An 18,655-nucleotide genomic window follows, 5' to 3' on the forward strand; every position below is an offset into this window, starting at 1 on the left:
ACGCGCGAAAGAATAAAATCCGGCGAACGAGGTTGAAATTAACATAAGGTACAAAGATAGTTTGGGTTAAATTAAGAACGGGACCTGTCCTCAAGATATAAGGCCCTCATAGCCAGAGCATTTTTTTTCTGGCGGGTAGCGTCTACACATAATTAAGAAACAGAAAACACTCATGAGTAGAATCACGAGTGAAAGTTCGGGAGAACGAGAAATATGGGACATGAGCCGCAGGCAAGAATACTTGAGTGAAGGGAGGCAGAAAGGGCAAAACCTTAATTTTTGTTCATTGTCCTACTAAAAACACTTACAAGATTCAAACGATGTGTGTGTGATTTGCTACAAAGTTACAAGAATCTGGGAGTTGATCAATCATTAGTCTCCTACTCAGCCGTTATTTGCGATGTTACGCAAGGCCTCCCCCAAAGAAACAGGGGAACGTTGCGTGACATCCCTCCTGCGAAGGACACTAGTCAATCATGTGAAAGAAAGGAAAATATCGAGACGTAAAACAGATTCAAATTAATTAAGTTAGGAGTACTTTATTCAGGGAGGAAAATTGTGTGAGTAACACACAAAAACCTTGTGCAAAACATATTGCCCTATTAAATCCTATCAAATGAAAATTTTTATAAACAATCATTCAATAGCGCTTCTCCAAAATATAATAAAAAATGTACTGTTCTAAATATAATCTTCGCCGAAAATGAAAAATAACCTAGCCGGTCGCTATAACCAAACTGGACACTGTAACGTTCCATACACATGCAACAGCGACCTAACAAACTGTACCACATGTAAAACGAAATCAGTGTCCAACCTTGCGTCTTTGTAACAATTGCAGGACATCTTTCGACTTGTTTTAATTATGAAATACAAAACGTCCAGCACGCTTTCATAATTTTCTTGTTATAAGTTTTATTTTGCCTCTTTCTTCATCCTGTCTTCTGCCTGCAGTAGTCTTTTATCCCTGGGAACCCGGGGAAAGAGATCAATGGCGGGGGAAGCGGGCGATAGACGGCCCCGGGTCCCCCATGGATATGATTCACATAACTTAACGCCGCTTACGTTCCCTGTTCCTCCCTTTAACTCTTTTGCTGTGCCATGTATGATTAAAATCTCTGCCACTAATTCTTTCATGGTAGGATTCGCTTGTGATTTCAGTCTCCAAGCTGAACATTTCTTTAAAAAGACCGTCTTGGAATCTTCCATGACGCGCAGGATCTTTAGCTCGTGCGATATTATCCCATGTATCATTTTCCGCATTGTCTGAATCATCTACCGTATCACGGTCATCAAATAAGAAGCTCATTTGGAAATCTGCTTTTGAAGGTGGACGAGAAACTCGTAGTAGGACATGACCGATTCTGAGCGATCATCCACAAGGTTTTGAAGAAACAACATCCTCATGCGACTGTCTTCCCTGCAAATAAAAAAACACACAACTTAGTACAGTTTTAGCAAACTTAAGTAAACCACGACGGCAACAGCAACGAAAACGTCACCAAACAAAAGGTTTAATGAGCAGAACAATGGCTGTGCACGTGCGTTATAAATATTGAAACATTTCTTAGCCGTCCTCTGCAAAACAACAACGTGAAATAACAAAGTTCTGTGTATTTTGAGAACGCGAACGCCAGAAGCTAATATTTCGTATTTTTATTTGGAACTGAACGCTGGCAATAGTGCCGCATTACATACTTAGCTCAAGCAAGTCTTGAGATCGAAGATCGATAGGCGTTTTGAACAGATCTAGACAATTGCGAAACTTGAGGGTAAAATATAGGAACGAACTTGAAAACGGAGGCAGAAATCATAGCTGGATAAGAAAATACCCAAAAATAATATGGACCCCAAGACAACCAACTTAAAAATGCGACTATCAAATTTTTGTTGGACGCCACGATCTTTTAGCAACAAACGTTTTCTTACATATCAACTTTTTGTAATATTTTTAACGGTGGTGTGATGCGTAACGACTTAACCGACGAAATCAAATGTAGATGTATATACATAGGAAAATTGTTCTCTATCATTTCGTTAAAGTTCTTACAATTTTAAAGCTAAAATCAGGGGTACAGAATATATTCCAAGCACATGCCTGCTAGCGATTCAAACAACATTAAGTTTATATCTTTCTCTACTGATCACAAGAATATCTAAGGTGCTACTTACTTTAGAACATAAATGTTAGCATGGCACGTTCTCTGTGACTGTAAGTAATCCACAAACGTCCTCACTCTCTCTGAATGTGGATTTTCCAACACTGGAAGCGATCCCTGAAACAGCAATGAAATAACTGTCACCTTTCGTATGTTTCGTTTCAGTGTGTATAATCAAATGTTCGACAATTTCTTACCAAGTTTTCGGGAATACTGCCAAAGTTAGGCACGTTGAAATACGCTTGAATAACATCGATGGGTGCGTCACGTCCAACCCAAATATAGAAAGCCTATACAAAAAAGACAAGTAATAAATATGAAACAAAATACAAAACCTGCTTTCCAGTTTGGTCACACATGTCGTATAAATCGTCATAATCTGTCTCATTTATTATCTATCCTTATTTCGACTTGGTTTATACCTCTAAGGCGTTTTCTTTTTATCTTTTTACCCAGTGAATTCTAAATTGTTAAAGTTTTCCTTCTAATTGAAAAATGATTTAAAATTTCAGTTGCACATCACAGGGAATGACTCAGTAATGCCATCGCTGATCAGCTGGTAATGGCAAACTAAAAACATAGCACAAGATAAGCTATTGAAGCTGCTGTTCTTTATTGGAAGGTGACTTTTCCTAGATTTCTTCAACTCTGAATGCTGCTTTGCAGATAGTCAATTGTGTCGTAACTGACTCTCAGATATGCAATCCGCCATATTGTATTTCAAAAGCTGGCGTTTTGTGTGATGGTCTTTCATCAGAGTAACTCCATCGGCTGTAGCTCGTTCTTCTCCACACAAAGCTACATATAATAACTAGAAGCACCCTTTGTATCTTATCAAACACCTTCTCGTACTCACGTGACCGGTATCCATGAGGTATATTCCTTTCCTGCTCAGTTTCTCACCCGATAGGTGGTAAATTGGAGGATTTGGAACCGGGCCTGCTTTGGTGTGGAGAGCACCCTGGAAAGGAGAAAATGTCATTGTGTTCACAGAAGTGAACAAGAACCTATTTTCTTCTGGGGCAGGGGGGAGAGGGTTAAAGGTGGTGCGCGACAGAGGCTTGCAGGGGAGAAAGGGAAGCAGGTGCTCTAGTAATTCTTACTCCACAATTCGATCAACGCACAAGAAGTCCAGCTGATTTTGCTTTCCTCTATTAACACCGTGATTTCAAACGGTCTCTGAGCACTATCTGAGCCCGCAAATTTCGGCTAAGGCATTGCTAAGCAACATGACGTATTCTAATGACATCAGACCGACGTCACAACATTCGTAACACTGGTGCTATTCGTGAGGATTTGTTACTTTGGACATACCTCATCCGAGAGCTCGTGTATCGGGTACATCTTTGGGTATATGGACAGCATAGCCAGACCAAGAGGCATAACTTTAAACTGCTGCATCGCAAAACATCGCTCGTCCAAGCGCGTGCTTGAGCCGAGACGAAACGCCATCTGTAAATCAAACGAAACGTTTCAGCGAACTTAAAAACTACAATTGCTTAGAAGCACCATTTGAGTGTAAACTTCAGAAATAGTCGCTTTCCTGAGGAATGATGGATTGAATGAATAGTGGATCGAGTTATTTTAAAATGTTATCGAATGGCAGATAAATAGCGGGCACAACCGCTAGTAATTTAGCCTGTGAACAGGCTCCGATTGGGTCATAAGGCAAGAAAAAGGGAGAGACGGGCAAAGAGGGCCGAGGAGAATGGGTCCAGTGGCTGTTGTGACGGCAGGTTCGCATGACTGGAACACATGGGCGAGTGGAATAGCTAATCTAAAAAGCACAAGCAAAAGTTTTCTTGTTCGAATAATGTCATACTTACATGCTTCATGATGGCAAGAATGAAGAGCGGTAGTAATCTTAGGGAATGAGGAGCAATAAGTCCGCTGCTCTGAGGTTGATTTGCCACCGATGTACGGTAAACACTCAGTGTATCAATACACGCGTTCATCAGAGCCTGGTACAACAAACACAACATTACATGTACAACGCATCTGTAAAGATCAATCGTGCTGAAACATTATACAGAAAGGGACCTCCTTACATGAGATAAAATTATTCAAAAGTTATTGAAGAAATGACCGTGAAATAAATTTTGTACTGGCTTTTGTGTTTGCATTGCTTCAATCAAAACAGAACTTTTCTGGCCAATCAGCAAGTTAGTAACCTTTCCTGGGTTTACCGTCAGTCACATGTTTTCCCGCGGTTCCCATGGTTACATGGTTACCCGCGCTTGGCACTAGTTACACGTATTACCGCACTTAATACTTGTTACAGGTTTTCCCGCGCTTGGCACTGGTTACAGGTTTTCTCGCGCTTGATACTGGTTACAGGTTTTCCCGCGCTTGGCACTGGTTACAGGTTTTCTCGCGCTTGATACTGGTTACAGGTTTTCCCGCGCATGGCACCGGTTACAGGTTTTCTCGCGCTTGATACTGGTTCCAGGTTTTCCCGCGCTTGGCACTGGCTACACGTTGTGATTGTGATCAGGCTATCGCCGCTTTTTCCACCGAAGTGGCCGGTTCTACTTGATTGTGACTAAGATTACGCGTTTAGGTACAAGAGTCTTTTATCGTGTAATTCGTTTTTTATATAGTACTTACTTCTCGGGCATCTCCTAAAGAAGACGTCAGCGTTCTGTCAACAGCTGGCGATGAAGAAAAAAACAAAACACTCACTGAGGTAGTGATTTCTCATAAAAGGGTAGTACAAATCCAAATCAAGTTAAAAGTTGAAGTGCCAAATAGGAAAATTACATTTCATCCCCACATAGAACAATTTATTTTAATCATATCGTAATGTAACAAGACGACAAATCCATAAGCTCATTGTACGCCCAAAGCAAAACGAAAACGGTATATAGCAAAAGTTAGGGTGGTGAAGTTCTCTCCTGACGGTTGACTGAAAAGCTAGTGCCGTTGATCTATCAATGTACGACTTACCCATCTTGGTTAGTAGTGTTGTAATGGCCTGTACATCAGCTGTAGCATATAAATCAGCCAGCTTGTTTGTGATTGGAAGAGCAAGTGTGTGCACTCGAATACGCCGCTCCCCTGCAAAATACAGTTGTACCCGAGTCAAAATAATGAGTTATTACACCAAAATACACACAAGAAACAGAATGCTATAAATTCTCATAACAATAAAATACAAGAATCTGACACAATACAGTGCCTAACAAGGAAAACGTAATAAATACAAAATAAACAAAAAACAAAATCTAATCGCACAACGAAGTACAAACTTGTAGAACGTTCAAAGTCGCTCTAGGGTAACGAGAAAGGGAGGTTGCACTTTCCTTCAACCTTCACTGAAAGCTGGTTTCAAATGGTCTACTTCGCTAATCAAGGCACTGATTGCAGTGAATCTCACATTACCTTTGGTGCTTGTATAGAGAAGAGCAGACTGAAACACAGCCAGGTTGGAGTCTGTCAGCGAGTCTTCAATATCAATCTGCATACTGAATCCACTGTCAGGACCGACATTGGGCAAAGAAACTAGGTCCGTAGAGCGTACAAAGAAATTCCCATGAAAAGTGTGGATTGAAAGCCCTGATGAAAAACGGTAAATAAATCAATATGGCAGTTTCTTCATTAACCTCCCAGTCTAGAATACTAATGCTATTAACAAGTACTGGCTTAAAATAATTCCTGCTTTCTAACTTCTGTGCAATCAAAGCAGTAGATTTATCATAATGACTTTTGTAGAATCTCACCTTTTGTACAGCGGACTCTCATAACAGCTTCAAATCCGATCTTTCTTGTAAGATAGCGTCTGCAAAAGGAACGAAGTCTTTTGTAATATAGCTGGAGTTTAGTTTAATCTAACAAGCGCTCTTATTGGTTAATTTATCCTCATGTGACAATGGCTAAATCTAAAATGTAGCCCAGTGGGCAACAATTAAGCAATTGTCACCTGCTCTCGCACTTACCAGAGGTTACTTTGACTTGGGGGTAATTCTTCCTGCTTTTTTTTATTTTACACAAAACTCCAGTTACGTAACAAAACACTTAATTACTGGCTCCTTGGGAAATAGTTTGGTTTTCACTCATATCTCGACGTTTCCCGGGAAAAACGAGATTTTTCGGAAAACAAAACTAACTGTTTCCTAAGGGACCAGTCATTAAGCGTATCTTATTTACTTTCCTGGCATCAACATACCCCCCAGCACGACACACAATGTACTTACACAAATTCATTTTCAAATTTCTCTGCTGCTGCAGCATTCCGTGAGACGTGAAAGTCTGGGTAATACATTACAGATCCACCAGAGTACTTTGAGGCACACACTAAAATAAACAAAGACGAAGACCATTAAAACAAATTAGCTTGAAATTACACTTGACTTTGCCGGTCGTTTTACATGAGATCCTGAAAGAAAGCTATCGGGCAGCATTTTCATGTTGTACTGTTTATTAGTGCAAGGTAGTTCTTCCTTTGCATCAGTGGGTAAAACTATTGTGTATGACCATTCAAATGAAGCAGTTGAGCAGAATTTCATGCAGTTCTGTTTATTAAGCTGGACAAGGTGATTCCAAATTTACAGTCTGTGGATGAAACCCCAAAGTGTAACCACTCAAATAGAAGCTAGCGAGTAGTATTTACTGTTTATTAAGGTGCACAAGGCAGTTATCTCATTGTGTCATTAGATTTAATTATAATGACTGATCATCTAAATGAAAGCTACTGAAAAGCACTTCCTTACAAATTACAGAAAACTGCCCAAAATCCACTGTGGTGCATGCAGGAGTGATAGTGATTTCTGACACTTAAGAGACTTACTCAGAGTTGCAATATCAGAATACTGTCCTGACAGTAAAAACAAATCAACAGCAACTTGTTCAGCTGCACAGTCCAGTGCAAACTTTTTGTAGAAATCTGTAGCTGGTGTTAAGTTCTGGACATCCTAAACAAAACAAAAATACAAACATGCTAGACACAGTGCAAATGTCTTAAAGGTTACATAGCTAACATATATGGGTTATTGACCAAACGTAAGTCAAGATGGCTGGAAATTGGCCATGTTCTATTTTTGCATGTCTATGGACCAAGATGTAGTCAAGGACCATAAACACGCTAAAAAAGAACGAGGCCAATATCCAGCCATCTTGAGTGAACAAGTTTGGTCAATAAAGGACTTAAATGGAAAAAGAAAACTAATTTCTTGCAAGACACAGCCGGCAATCTTGGGAGGGAAAGAAAACACCATCTTGCCCATTGGAGTAGCCAGTCACAGCACAGGATTTCTGCTCACAGAGCTAGTAATGTAATAAAAGATATTTTTAGGTTAGGGTGCTATCCCTCTCAAAACCTCTTTTGCAAAGTGGCAGAAATAGGGCAAGATAAATGGAAACAGTAGTCATACAATTCAGCTTAGTGTAATTTATTATTTTGTTTGGACAGTACCAACCTTTGGAGATGACTTTTGTCCATCCTCTCTCTTTTTTAGCTCTCCTGGACCAATATTAGGCAGCGCTGTCTGGAAAAGTGTCACACGACCACCTATGTGACCCTATAAAAAGTCAAATCCATAATTTCAATGACTACCCTAAATGGGTGACAGTCATGCAGAACCTGCCCTCCATGACTATAGCCTGTCATTTGCATAGCTTGATACTGCATACAAGCCAAGTGGTCCATCAAGCCAGCGCTTATCCACAGTCTACAGTTTCAGTAGCATTAAGCATCTAGGAGTATTTCTACTCCTCCCTGGATGGGATGCAAGACCATCGCAGGGTTACCCCCAGTATTAAGTTGCACCGGTGCCCATTTATACACCTAGGTGGAGAGAGGCACTGTGAAAGTTAAGTATCTTGTGAATGAACACAATATCTTCGGCCACTTGATCTGGAGGCAAGCGCACTAACCATGAGGACCATGAGGCCACCACACCTCCACTGTCATTTGCATAAGGCCCTACTAATAGCATTGATAATGTTAACAAAAATCTACTCACAATTAATTTAAGGGCTGCTTGCAGAGCTGCTCCTGTGGCACTGTATACATTATGACTGTTGTTGAACATGGTCGGCAAAGAGTCCAGTAGTTGAATTACAAGCTAAAAACAAAACAAACAAATATGTTACATCTGTCGAGGCAAACAAGTGCACAGTTTGTGTTAAAAATTGCAGTCAGGAATACATCAATTTAAAAAAAAAAAAAATACTGTTTATGAGTAATAAATAATGAGTCTAGTTGTTTTCCATAGTCCACGTTCTTGTATTCTTACACAATGAAGGTAATGTTCTTACTTATTAATGCTAGGGTAACAAGCCATTTCATTATTATATAAGTTAAGTCTGTTAAAGGTAAAGTCTGCATCAAGCCAAGTGGCCCATCCCACCTTGGCCTAACATGGTTTACATAGCATGGAGTGACTGGGCATATTTCTACTTCCCCTGGAAGGAATGCTAGTCCATTGCAGGGATACTCCCCTCCCACATTTTATTAGCTGGTACCCATTTGTACACCTGGGTGCCTCACCATATGTTGCAAGAGAATAACATGCATAGTAGTCCATTTACACGTACCTCTTTACTTTCGTTCAAATTTACAAGCAAGTCATCAGGAGATGGAAGAAAAATATCTAAAAGACACAAAATAGACAATTATTTATGAAGATGCAAAAAAAGCACAAAGCAAAACAAATAAATCAACTCTTTAGCAGCAGCTGCTGTGTACATCAACTTGCACATACAGAAGACAAGATGTATTAACTTTCTGGTTTAGTAGTGTTTTAAACATTTGAGCTTACCTTCTAAATCTGAAACAATATTCATCTGAGGTTGACTGAGCTTTGACTAAATGAAAAACAACAACAACAACATAATTTTGTAAGAATAAGATAAGGCCAGGGTTCTCATTAAGTGCTGGCAGCTGGCTAAAAAATGGCTACTTCCATTTCTTAGCTGCCTACTACTGATGCAATAATATGAGTGTAAATTGTAAAGAGTAGTTTAAGGAAAACACAGGTTGTTTGAAATGTGGCTGAACCTTGTCTGTCTTTGTCTCAAGGCAGTCAAGGCTGTAGCAAAAGAGGGGGCATGTGGTCAGGGTATGGTGTGTGTTTTCAGTTACGCTAGGGCTATTGGGTAAAATTGAAAACAAGTCTTAGCATTTGGACCTTTTCGAAAACTGATTTTTTTTTAAGGAAATAAACTCCAAAAAATATTATGTGTAACATAGCATTTCAGAGCCTCTCAATTTCAAAACTTTTCTGAGGGAGCATACCCCCAGACCTTCCTAGAGGTTTGTCCGTTCAACACTCAAATTGATGTCAGCCATCTACTTCATGAAACCACTGGTGGCCCTCTACCCCCTAAATAAATGAGAACGGTCAACCCTGGAAGTCTGAAGGCATTCACAATGCCTGCACACTGCGTCTCTTTGCAGTAGCCATCTCTTTCAAGCTCATGACAGACTCAGGAGCAAGAGCTTCTTTTCACTAAACACCATAATTGCAATTCAGACACATGGATTTTTTAAAATGGTCTACAGGATTTATTGGTTCTTAGTTTACATCAATATTGTTGCTTAGTCATGGAGGATCATAACTGGGTGCAGTGGAGTAGCTGCCATGAAATTGGTATTTCATCTAGATGATGGTTGGTTACAGTAAGAGGTCCTGTGATTTTCGAGGCAAATATCTTATATTTTAATACATTGTGAATGACCAGACATACTAGTTACTCACTTTTAAACTGTAAAAGTGCACTGTACTATCAAATGTTATAAACCCAATTAATGTCCTTAAGTCTCCTGGCATTTTCTCTAAGTTTTCCTTCAGTAATTTACACACCAAATGAAGGTAACCTGGAAAAATGAACACACAATATTATCTACAGGGGCATCACCCACAATCACACCATACGATATTACTTGTCAAGGTTGGGTGGCACCAGGTCCAAAAATACACTGCTGAACTCAATTATTGACAGTATATTATTCCAACAATGAATAACACACTCAGCTTTTTAACACCTTCAAAAGATTATACAGGGTTTACAGGACCACACTGACAAATTAAACAGCTTCACCATGCAATTTGATTTTATCACATGAAATGAACACTTTTGGCATGGTTGACACTTAATGCAAATCTGACAAATTAGAATTCAAGAGGGTAGCATCTGCTCAAGGGTAGGTTACACCAGAACATCTGGTTCAAATTCATGTGCCCAAAAAACAAAATTCCTACCAGTTTCTACTGCATTAAAAGAAACATCCAAAACAAACAAGAAGATTGCTGGTTGAGGAGGCCTTAACTGAAAACAAAATAAAAACAAATATCATTGCTAATATTATTAATTTTCCACTGCCTTATCATTACACTGTACTTGTGGTTCGGTAAAAAGAAAATTGAATGAAAATGAATTGAGATGGCATTGTAATCCTCTGGACCAAATCTCAACTGTCCTCAAAATGGAGATAACTAAAGTTGAACAGCTCTAGATACATCCACCTACAAAGGTTATCATTCCTTTGTTTACACTAATGGGTTAGTGAGCTGGGCTTAATGAATTAAGCCACTGCAGACATTACATGTAATTGGAAGACTCAAGAAATTCAGACTTAGATCAGTAAAGACTGATTACCATATACTCTGAAGGTGCTATAAATTCCACTGTTGCATTCCTAACTTCTGGTCTTTTTGCTGGATCACCATACTGTCTTGTTACAGGATCAAAACAGAATTCTTCTGGAACTAAAACGAAAAAAAATGGACGTTAAACACAGAGAAAGGAGGGACACTCACAACTTACTTGAAAACAATTTCAGATATCCATACACTTACCGAAAGAAAATTACAGTGCATACCTTCATTTACTCTGAAACACATTGGACATCGCCATCTTCTTGAGTCGGTGAAGGTGACAAAGGGATTGATATATGTTCTGCAGGAACGGCATCTTGTAATGACTGAAGAGTGAATAACTGGAAGATTCTGTGGAAGAAACAGCAATGTTAGTTCCACTGACATTACTTGTTGAACCAGGGCCACAACAATTGTGGTGCTGCATTCAATCATTGGACACCACAATCCTCATTAATTATACAGACAAAGATGACTTCAATTTTTGTGAAGCAAGGCTGAAGACAGAGGATGCAAGGTGTGCGATCTTTTCAGGATACAACATTTAGAAATGCTAACTAATACAAGGCTAGCGAGTAGGCTATTGACATAACATGGATGACGAGTTGGACTTCAGAACATGAAGAACACATCTGCCAGTGACAAGACAGAGCAATTGAACCTGACACCCCCAAACATCAAGATCAGTACTGCCATCACTCAGCCACTGTCTCCTCACCACTTAAGTAACCAGAACCTCAAAAAAAGTGCTGTCTGATTGTCCGGGACAAGTAGATTTTCCCTTCAGGCAAGTGACTTTTCATTCCCACTTGCCTGATGGGCAAGGGCTCAGACAAGTTGTCTGCTAACTAAATCCAAAAAAACATTAAACTACGACTCTTCCAAGGCAAGCAAAATTTGAGAGCTGCTTGTTTCAAGGGCAAGCTGCAGTTCAAGCTTTTTTGAGCCCTGAAACCAGCTTGAAGAAAATCCAGAAAGACAACTGCTAGGGTTTCACAGTTTGTAACTTGCCTGTAAATCTTTAAAAGGATGAAGGTGAATTCCTAGTGGAAGTTTTGATTTTGTCAGCAGACTCTTAGTTTCAGGGACAGCATTCAGGGTACAACACAACACACTGAAAAGAAAACAAGAAAATCCATGACAATCTATGCAGTAACACTTCCACTTGAGCCTTATGGTTCATTGGCTTTCAGTCTCATTGTAAACAGTAACTAAATATACTTTTACTGTACTTAGCATTAGTATTATGAGAAATAAAGCTGGACTCAGAGAAAGTGTTACCGAGTCATCTGGGACAAGTTATTCTCACTTGCCCATTGGGCACGAGCCAAAGCAAATTGTCTGCCAACTGAATGAAATCAAAAGTAAACTAAGACTTGAGGGCTGTTTGTCCAGAGGGGAAGCTGGAATCCTAGTCTTTTTTTTAGCCCTGTAAAGATATATTGTTGTGGTACCAATAACACACCAAACAGGTATAATTACATTAAAACCATTCAGTAGAAGGGGGACATCATTGGTCTAAGCTGATTATAATAAATATACAAGATGTAACAAGTTATCTTTTATAGTAATGGAAATTCAGAGTATTTTATAGCCACATAAATTTATTTCAATAATAACCTTGAATCACAGCTCTTTTTGCGAAGATCCTGAAATTGAAAAAGTAACATTAATGATTAAATCATCATCACTAAGAGATTTCAGGCAAACAAAGAATAAGTTAAAATTTTCCTTGGGCTTCTTCAAAATATTGCCAGACAAAAACGTTTAAACAGTTTAAATTGATTTCCACTTTTAATTACACTTTACCTTTAAATCCAGTGAATTTAATAATAAACAATTTTTGACAGACCACACCGCAAGACCATGGGCAACCTACAGTTTTAATTTATGTCCTGGTGTGTGTCTAATTTGTGTTCTGAATTGTATTTGTTGCAAGTTCAGAGTCATTGCAATGACAAAACAAAAACAAAAAAGGCACAAGACAACAAGACACAGACCCTGAATAATGCATCCAGTTGGTTATCTACATGTATATATACAAGAAATAAAGGGAAAATGAACTCACCTGCGGCAAGTTAGGTGTTGGCTGTTCAAGAGGAGTTGTTGGAAGAATGTGTCTTTGTTCCAGAAGATTGATGGGCTGACAGGCAGATTGCTGGAAATTAAACCATGACCAAACTTTAATTAACAATAAATTACTAAGAGTGCTAAAGCGTAAGTCGGATGGTTGATGCTGTTGTTAGATAACTCAGTGAAGCATGTGTTAAGATTATTTGACTTTGGTAACACTTTTGCACTACATGTATATCATTATCTATTCATCCTTTAACCAATCATGGCTATGACAAAAGAAACATCAAAAATTCTTATTGCCACAAAACAGATAGTTGGAGGTTTAATACTCAAAAAAGTATTTTGCAGACCTGAACTGCAAGTCTTCCCATTGGACCCTCCAAGCCAGATGATGGAAACTGTGATGGAACACCACTCTAAACAAGGCAGCAATGTGTAAGAATATTGAAACATGTGGAGTCCCACTGTTTACACATAAATTACACTGCATGCAACATAAGTAATTAACTTCCAAACAACATGAGTTACAGTGGTCTCAGACAAGATTGACAAAAAAAAAAAAAAAATCCAGGTTGTCAGCAATTCCATTGAATAGAACTTTAATTACATTTATATGAAAAGCATTTCATGTCACTCCTCTGACATCTTGTTTCCATGCTGAAGTGCACTGCATGGCAATGTGCACTGATGACAACTAAGATGATGACTATGTGGCTGATAGGGAGTGAACCAGCTGTTGACGTAATGATGGTGCAAGCAAAGAGAATTTCCACTGATGATCAAAGTAAACAAGTTTATTTCTTTTTTGTTGTTGTTGTGGAATTTGTAAAAGAAATAGAAAACATGTTCTCTGTGTTTCTGTCGAGTTATGGAAACATTTGTGGAAGTTTGGGAGAACTTGAAAAAGCTGTAGAAACACTCACCTGTCAGCTCATGTTCTCACGGCATTTTTCATTCTCTCAAACTTCCATTTGTGTTTCTACACATAACTATGTATAGAAATAAGAACATGATTCTATGTATAACTCCATAGAAACATGGTACATGTTTTCTATGTCTTAAATAAAAGTTACATGTAACTTACAACAGTTGGCTGTTGACCCATAGAAGGCATCTGTCCAGCTGGATACCCTTGGTTTACTTGGCCAGCAACATTCATCATTCCAGCTGGGCCAGGCATGGCAGGTGGTGCTGTCTGGGAGGAGAGAAAAGTTCTTAAAACCATCAACTACCATGGCATGAAAGGAACTTTGTCACAGTATGATTATCAGCTTGGTTTGAACATCAACAGACAGGGCTTGAAATTGCGACTCACTGGTAGCCAATACGACCAAATATTGAATGCTGGCAACCAGATATTAAGAACTAGGGGAAGTTTAAGTAACTGAATTCCAGTTGCTTGCATATTAAATATTTTTTTCCTCTAAAATTACTGTTACCTATAATGGTTTCTTTTCATGACTTCTTGCCCTTGCTGATGGACAGAAAGGAGAATATCGTTTTCTGCTGCTTCATTGTGAAACTGAATGTAAACAGTGCAGGAATTGTGACAGAAAGCCTGCCAAAAATGCGTGGGTCTTTCTTTGAAGTTCAAAAGGAATAGGTAGTGTAGTTTATTTGCTTATCTGTTTTTTTCTTTTATTCTTTTACAACGATCAAATACTGATAACATTGGCGAAACAACTCTATATTTTTATCTGTTACCTGTTGAATTTTCAAGAATTCCAAGCAATTTTAGGCAGTAATATATATAAATGATACTTAAGGTGGTAAATTTACTGGTTACTGCCTGAGAAGGAGAACACTGTATGACACTCAATTGAAAGCCACTCTAGCTATGTTTTCATTCAAAAATGCTCACCTGAGTAGGGTACAGTCTTCTTCTTCCTGAAATAGGCCTTCCAGCTTGAGAATCTTGCCCCATTGGGGAATATCCTGTGGGTGGATGGTTGAACATGCCTTGAGGCATACTTGATCCTGGGGAATTTGATGATGGAGGCTGTGTTGACCCCTGAGGCATTGTTGCACCTGGCAGATTTGTAGGAGGAGGTGGTGTCGTTCTCTGAGCCATTGTTGATCCTGGTAAAGCTGTCGGTGGAGGGGGTGTTGACCCAGGAGATGGGCTCCCTCGCTGCCCTGGATAACCAGGCCCTGTGTTCATAGGCATGGCAGGTCTTTTAGGTTTGCTAGAATGCAGTGCTGATAATGGTTGAGATACTGGTGGCACTGCAGTTGGAGACAGACCTTGAGTTTGTCCTGAGTAATTTGTCTCCTGCCCAAAGTGGGGCATCTGACCCTGAACGTTAGACTGCCCTTGGGCAGAAAATCCAAGCTGAGATTGTCCTGGAAGAGGAGGTGCAGAAGGAGAGTGTTGGCTTGCATGAGGAGAGGAGGTCACTGGTGTAAATGCAGAGCTAGTATGCGATGCTCCAGGATGTATATTACTACTTAGCGCTTGCTGCTGAGCACTCAACTGCGATGAAGGTCCATTTGCCAGTGACGCTCCTGATGACAATGGAGCGGACTGTCCTTCTGTTGGTGCATTCAGATTTGGTGCAGATTGTCCCATTCTAGGATGTGCAGGGACCACTCCTATAGGAGGTCTTGCACCTGTAACAGGACCATTGACAATAGCATTTGAAGTGGGAGGTTGACTGTTGGGAGGTGAAATGCCAGCTTGCCCTTGAGAACAAACAAACATACGATTTTAAGATCATAACTATTATTCATCACCTTAAGAGAAAAAGCTCAGAATTTAAATTGTTGTAATTAATGCTATCATATATTGTCTATAGTGGAGGCATGGTGGCCTCGACTCTGGATAGAGTGGTCTGCGTTTGAGCCCTGGCCAAGGTGAGAATTCTAAATAGAATTCCTTTTGTATGGTGTAACTCCATGCATAAACTACATTTTTGTTTTCTCATCACCAAGATGTATTTCAGAAATCACAGACTATTTTTTGTGAAAGCATACACGGCCACAAGAAGGCTAGCAGAATGACTGGTGCCCAAATTTTACAAAAGATGTAGATGGATTTACACAGAAAATAACAAATTTAGAATTGAACATCAAATTTGTTATTTAGCCCAATGATTTTATTCTGAACCAGACAAACGAGTTATTTTCCCATATTAAAAACTGGATCATTGGATAATGCAATTAGAGAGTTTTTATTGGCTTAGCCATCATGGGTTATGAGCCATTATACCATGCTCTCCAAATATTATTACTATTATTTTAGGCATATTTATCTTCATTTTATTTTAGTTTTCTATATTTTGGGGGCGTGTTTAATTTAACAAATTGACGTCAGTTTTTCATGCGTCTGTCCTGTTGTTGATGCTGAATTTCGTCATAACATTGTCAAAGTAGCTGTGGATTCACCAAGGAAGAGCCGAGTGGATCCGCATACTACTTTGACAATGTTACAATGAAATTCAGCATCAATAACAGGACAGACACATGAAAAACTGATGTCAATTTGTTTTTTATGATAACAAATTGTTAAATTGTCCACTCTCACTTGTTGATGCATGGCATAAATTATAAATTTGTGTCTGTCTGCTTATTGACAACAAAAATTAACCAATGAGCACTTGAGAATTTTGCTGTTATCGTAAAAAATAAAACAATTGTTTCACTCAAGCTTGTTGGATATGAGAGGATTATAGCCAACTTTGGGCTACGTGCCTTGTTGGCTATCTATCATCTCATATCCAGCACATGCTTTTGGAATAATTAATTAATTATTTGATTGGTTTATAAGCAATAGAATTGGGTGGGCTACATCACAGCTTGCACATGTGCCGAACCATGAAACTATCCCTTTGTACTCACCAGGATTGACTGGACTTCTCCTTGGTGGTGTTGACATTGGTGAAGGTCCAAGAGAATTATTCATAGCTTGTGATGATACACTCGCTGCATTATTAACTACTAGAGGGTTGCCTCTGTATTGACCTTGGCCAGGCAGCAGAGATGGAGGCCATTGTCCTTGATATTGTCCTTGGGAACCTAAAGAATCAGAGAGAGACTTCAATAAGCATAAGGAAAAAGATATAGAGATTTTTCTCGTTGTTGTATTAAAAGCTAATATCATGGAAATTATAAACCTGAAAAAAATTCAGGCCTGAACACGATCCTGTTCAAACCTGAATTTTTTAATTTTTTTTTTTCAGACTTTAATTTCACGGCTGACTAAGTTGTGTGTATATATAACTGCGATGATAAATCATGTCTTCATATCTTTCTCTGCAGTTTAAATATACAAACTTTCATATATTCACTTGTATCGGGGAAACTAGTTAAGCAATGAAACCTGCCAAATGGTAAGAGTGTAAATTTAACATAATATAAGGAGTATGCATATGATGTAGTACTACCGGAATGTTATAATTACTTCTGTCAACAAGTTTATAAATTTAGAAACAATTGATGCCCTACTTTACTTCAAGTCAAAAATGTATGCTGGAATAAAGGTCAGTCAAGAGTACTTGTAAAATGAACTTTGTACATTTTGTAAGCTTTAATAAGTGAACAATCTTGATTATTTACAAATAAAATATAAGAACATATTATAGAGCTACAAGACCTTTACCGAAGCCTTGATTTGGCAAACAAAACAACACTTGTCATTATCGCACATTTAAGATAAAACTTTGTTAAAGACACTTTGCTATCTTTGAATAACTCAGTTTAGTAACGATAGCGTAAATGTTAAATTGCGATTTACCGGTTCGTGTTTCAAGCATGAAAACTTCCACAGCCAAGTGATACAACGAATTACCTGCTACTAAAACTAATGACGCCATGATAAATAAGAAAATCAAACGATGCCATTTTAACCCTTCCGTCAGAATTTCAAACTCTGTTTTTCTTACCGGGTTAAAGAGGATGAGAAAACGACCACAATTAAGATAGAAATCGACATCGATCTTCAGAGAGAAGGTTGACATTTCTGTAACCCAATCTGTCATTAGAAATTTCCTCACCTCTCAAGGCCGGATTCATTTCTTGTGGAACACTCTGAGCCTGACTGTTAATTACAGGTGTGTATTGGCTTTCCTGACCTACTCCTTTCTTCTCTGGCTGCACAAATGCTCCATAGTTTTGCGGAGATTGAAAATGATTCACACCGTCGTGATTGATGTATGGTTGCTGTTGACCAACCGAGAAAGCATTACTACTCGGCGGTAACCTTCCCCCAGACATCACCTAAAATACATTTAAACCTGACAACTGTGTCGTTGGTAAGTGGGGTTCACTGAGCTTTCGCCAATCGTTTTTGAAAAGCGTGAGTGAACCTAATTTTTTCTGAATTTCGTCAAAAGTCCTCCGGCTTGCAGCCACGAAATGCAGATGTGTTGAGTATGCGCAGTGGACGTGTTCTAAGCGACGTGGCAAGAGTGATGCATTGCGCACCGCCATTGCAGGCAACGTCACTTTTCCTGCGGTGCAAGTTTTCGAGACCAATTTTAAAATGTTGTAAAGTTTCACGTTCATTTATAATTTCATTTTGAGTAGGAATGAGGGCGGAAAGGTCGACTGTATTGATGAGAACGAAAGTTCTAACTGGCGGGGAAAAAATTTCTCCGCCCAACTCACCGGGGGACGGTGCGTGTTTTATAGATTTGGAATGCCTAATAAACCTGAAATTCGAGTTTAGAGCAGGGATGTGGGAGGTAGAAGGGTGCGAATCAGAGGAAATGAGGGAAAAAATAAGAAGCGTAGAGGCGGTACTGCAGTATCGTGCGAGTACGATTACATAGCCTCATCTAAACACGAGGAGGGTTGGGAGAATTCGTGACAGTCATGCAAACCTGC

General features: G+C 39.1%; 1 protein-coding gene across 1 annotated transcript; it reads right to left on the reverse strand.

Annotated features, from left to right (window-relative positions):
• Positions 1-523: 523 nt before the first annotated feature.
• LOC110056478 (protein transport protein Sec24A-like) lies at positions 524-18,220 on the reverse strand. Its single transcript, XM_020762958.2, has 28 exons — positions 17,824-18,220; positions 16,670-16,846; positions 14,694-15,514; positions 13,917-14,027; positions 13,183-13,248; positions 12,825-12,914; positions 12,377-12,405; positions 11,768-11,870; positions 10,981-11,107; positions 10,758-10,867; positions 10,361-10,427; positions 9,857-9,975; positions 8,918-8,963; positions 8,694-8,749; positions 8,120-8,221; positions 7,574-7,675; positions 6,946-7,069; positions 6,353-6,452; positions 5,879-5,937; positions 5,541-5,714; positions 5,106-5,216; positions 4,767-4,810; positions 3,986-4,120; positions 3,474-3,611; positions 3,016-3,120; positions 2,357-2,449; positions 2,173-2,276; positions 524-1,420 (listed from the first exon to the last, which is right to left on the reverse strand). Exons 1-28 carry the CDS (start codon positions 18,041-18,043, stop codon positions 1,306-1,308), a joined length of 3,648 nt encoding a protein of 1,215 aa, XP_020618617.2. The 5' UTR covers positions 18,044-18,220; the 3' UTR covers positions 524-1,305.
• Positions 18,221-18,655: the final 435 nt, after the last annotated feature.

The sequence above is a fragment of the Orbicella faveolata genome, unplaced genomic scaffold, assembly GCF_042242905.1.
Source record: "Orbicella faveolata isolate gen_17 unplaced genomic scaffold, um_ofav_v1 contig_35, whole genome shotgun sequence".
Taxonomy (NCBI): Eukaryota; Metazoa; Cnidaria; class Anthozoa; order Scleractinia; family Merulinidae; genus Orbicella; species Orbicella faveolata.

What these genes read in the sequence shown, in the direction of transcription:
- LOC110056478 (XM_020762958.2), bottom strand. Translation starts at nt 18,043, where the DNA reads ATGTCTGGGGGAAGGTTACCGCCGAGTAGTAATGCTTTCTCGGTTGGT. An exon ending in GTGTTTCAGAGTAAATGAAG is followed by an intron (nt 10,868 to 10,980) that starts GTATGCACTGTA and finishes TTTTCGTTTTAG; the next exon opens with TTCCAGAAGAATTCTGTTTT. An exon ending in TAGCACCTTCAGAGTATATG is followed by an intron (nt 10,428 to 10,757) that starts GTAATCAGTCTT and finishes TTTTGTTTTCAG; the next exon opens with TTAAGGCCTCCTCAACCAGC.